This window comes from Gekko japonicus, unplaced genomic scaffold (assembly GCF_001447785.1).
Source record: "Gekko japonicus isolate JY-2015 unplaced genomic scaffold, Gekko_japonicus_V1.1 scaffold386, whole genome shotgun sequence".
Lineage (NCBI taxonomy): Eukaryota > Metazoa > Chordata > Lepidosauria > Squamata > Gekkonidae > Gekko > Gekko japonicus.
Window position 1 is genome coordinate 909196 of NW_015163100.1, and position 3404 is coordinate 912599.

Consider the following 3404-nt stretch of genomic DNA (forward strand, 5'->3'; position numbering starts at 1 on the left):
TCTCCCCGATGGGCAGGCAGGTGAGCGCGGGAGACGGGGACGGTGGAGACGCACCGCGGGCGGGACGCTTCCCGGACTGGCGCGGCCGGCTGCCCCGCCCCCCTCGCCGGGGCCTCTGGGCTGCACAGCCCGCCGTGGCTGCCTCCGCGCAGAGGAGGAGGAGGAGGCGGGCGGAAGGGGCGCGGCCAGGGCGGGGGTCGGCGCCTCCCCCCGGCCCGGCGGGACCCTCCCTCGCTCGCCCGCCCCCGGGGTACCCCGGCGCGCTTCCTCGGCCCTCGTCTCCCCTCCTGCTCCGTTTCTGCGGCACAGCCCCGTCGGGACCGGCCGCGAGGCCGTAGGGGCGGAAGGAGGTCGGCTCGGGACACCGGCCTGGCTTGTCAGACCGCGCTGGGTTCGCAGCCCCGGCCCGGCAGCTCCAGGCCAAGCCCGCCTCCGCCCCGGCCAGAGGCACCCCCCCCTCCAGCCCGCGGGGGAGGGGGCCTTCTCGCCGGCGCAACCCCCCTCCCGCTCAGAAGGGCACAGGGCGCCCGCCCAGCAGCGGCAGGGGGCACAGAGACCCGTTACTCCAGGGCAGGGGCGCCTGGGCAGCATTTGAAAACAGAGCCGGGGGGGGGGGAAAAAAAGGTTTCACCTACTCTATACTCGGACGCCCATTTGTGGATTCACCCCCTGCCGAGGGTTTCTAAGCAAGCCCCCTTTCCCAAGGAGGAAGCTCTTTTAAGGCCAGCCGGTTTCCTTTTCACATCCTTCTGCTTTAAGGGCGCTGGGTCCCAAGCCGCGTCCCACGGGCCAGGGAGGGGGTGGAGCTGGGTCCCCTGGCAGATGAGGGCCTCCCAGAAGAGCTCCCCAAAGCAGAAGCGGCTCCTTGCCGGACGTCATTTTCAAGGCAGAAGCCAAGAGTCAGCGGTGCCTTCAGCCGGGGAGAGCCTGGCGCCCTGCTGGGACTAGTGGGAAGGGCCGTGCACCTTAGAAACCGCACTCGGTAGGCTTTCTCCTCTCCCCTTCCCTTCTCCTCCAACCGAGGGACCCTTCCTGACCAGAAGTAGTCATCCGAGGGAGCTGAGCGTTCTTCATGGGACTCCAAGCACCTTTGCGGAAGGAGAATTCCTGAGGAGGTTGCCCTGTCCTGGGGCCCGACTCTCCTCTGGGCCTCGATCGCTGCACCTCAGAGGGGCAAAAGGTCGGCTCAGGATATGTTCTCCGTCATGGCTCAGTGGAAGAGCCTCTGCTTGGCCTGCAGAAGGTCCCAGGTTCAACCCCCGGCCTCTCCAGCGAAAAGGCTCTGGTCGTGTGCAAAAGACCTTGGCCCGAGACCTTGGACATCTGAGTGGACACCAGTGCTCCCTCTAAGCTGTGGAGTCTTGTGAGCAAAAGTTCTACTTTGTGGGCTGCTGGCATTAAAGTTGTGAGCGAGCGGTTTGGCTGCTGCATGAATTAGTTTGCTCTGGAGCCCTCCTTCCTGAGCTCTGAGACAAAAATGTGTGCGCCGGAGGCTAAAAATCCGTGAGCTAGCTCACACTCACTCAGCTTAGAGGGAACCCTGGTGGACATTCGTGATCTCAGAGGACAGTCAGGGGTCTGATTCAGCCCAAGGCAGCTTCACGTGGCTCTCTCTGTGCACTTCCAGGAAGTCCCTGGCAGTGACATCATCGTCGCTTGGCCTGGCATCGCACGGGAGGCACACGTGAGGCTGGGTGCCTCGGTGACTCTCCTGGTCACCTGAGGCTGCCCGACTGGCTTTTCTGCCTCCCGTGACTGCAGGGCACAAACAACCCTTGCCGGACAAAAAGGCCATCTCGGGGCAGAAGCCAGGCCCGGAGGTTCTGGCCTGAGTGTGTGTCTGGGGTGACTGGACTGAGGCTCTGACCATCCGCTCCGGGAGTCCATTGGCACCCCCGTAACCTGCCCTGGCACGTGCGCCTCGGGCCCCTCACCCCCGGCCTCTGTGTGGCTCCAGCAGGTTGGACTGATATGGAATATGACAAGAAGTTGGCCCGTTTCCGAAAGGGCCACCTCAACCCGTTCGACAAGGCCCCGCTGCAAAGCCAGCATGAGCAGAAGACCGGGGGAGCTACCGAGGAGTTTCCACGAAAAGGTGAGCGCTTGCCTCCCCCACCTTCCTTCCTCTTGGGTGTGAGGGCTGCCAGGCGGGCCTCTCTGGGGCTGAGTATCCAGGCCAGGAAGTGGGAGGAAGGAGAGAGTTTGCTCATCCCCTGGGGGCCCAGAGGGTGCGGCTGGGCAGGCTCTTCTCTCGGTTGAGGCCTCACCTTTGGGGACCCTCCCTGTAGCTGTCCGCCTGGCACTGCGGCTGTTTCATTTTGGGTGCCAAGTGAAAACCTTTCTCTCTCTCTCCTTGAATTCTTTCGAAGGCAGGTCTTTTCTCCTTCTCCCCATGGCTGTCTTATCCTTCTAATGTGGCTCACCCACCCTCAGAATGATTTGTGCTTATTGGTTTTTAATGGTGGCGGGTTGTTTTCTCCTGGCCCCCTGCTGGTTGATGTGTTTGTTCACTTCAGATCTAAGACGTATTCTTTTAATTCTAAGGTGGAAGCTCTCCGGAGCTTCTGGTGCTGCGACTGAGGAGCACAAAGACAGTAATAAAAGACTAAGAGCGCCCAGGGTGGGTTCTGCTCCCTCCCCACATCACTCAGCCAGTGTGAACAGAAGGCAAGATCCGGTGACCTCTTCTTGGCGGCGCCCCCCCCCCCAGTCACCAGGGGTTATTCCGGCCTTATGCTCATGGATGAGCTCATTGCCTGTGTCTGCCACTCCTCTCACTGCTGGGCCGCTGCCCCTGTGGAGGGGAGGGGAGGGGAGGAGGTTTGGGGCTGGCAGGCCACATCCTGGCTTCCCTCGGGTGGGAGCGCTGGGGGAGGTGGCGGATTTGGCCCTACCTCTCAAGTAATCCCTTCTGGCACACCCTGCTCTGTCCTCCCTGAGCTCTTTGGAGAACTGCCTGCCTGCCTGCCTGTAGATGAGTCTCCCAGCTCCCTGGGAGTTCCCACCTCCTGTGGTTAGCGGGGTGATACCAGGGCAGACCAGTTGTAGAACTCCTTTTCTTACCTGTGCAAACCCCCCACCCCCAATAGCTCTTGGGTCCCATGTAAAAACTCTTCTGTAAGCCCAGACACGTAGTGGCAGCTAGCACGCCTGAATTGGTTTGATTTTGCTGCTGCTGTTACATGGTGTTAGGCTGAAAATAAAAAAGCCCCAGTGGGTCAGACCAAAGGCTCATGTCGTCTGTCCTGATCCTCACAGAAGCCAGGCAGATGCCACCAGGAAACCAGCAAGCGGGGAAGGAATGCCACGGCCTCCCCTTGCTCTTGCCTCTAGCAACGGATATTTGGAGGTAGCATGCCTCCAACCATGGAAGCTCCATTTAGCCTGTGTAGCCAGTAGCTGCT

At 61.6% G+C, this 3404-nt stretch overlaps 1 protein-coding gene across 2 annotated transcripts in view; it reads left to right on the forward strand.

Moving 5' to 3' along the window:
• The first annotated feature begins 6 nt into the window (after window positions 1-6).
• Window positions 7-3404, forward strand: part of DEF8 (differentially expressed in FDCP 8 homolog (mouse)) — an 11187-nt gene continuing 7789 nt past the window's right edge. The window contains exons 1-2 of one of the 2 annotated variants that reach the window (XM_015406713.1): window positions 7-20; window positions 1958-2095. In XM_015406713.1, the coding sequence (XP_015262199.1) occupies window positions 1972-2095 (124 nt within the window). In that variant the 5' untranslated portion in view covers window positions 7-20; window positions 1958-1971. The remainder of the gene's footprint in view (window positions 21-1957; window positions 2096-3404) is intronic. The other variant, XM_015406714.1, reaches the window with a different exon arrangement.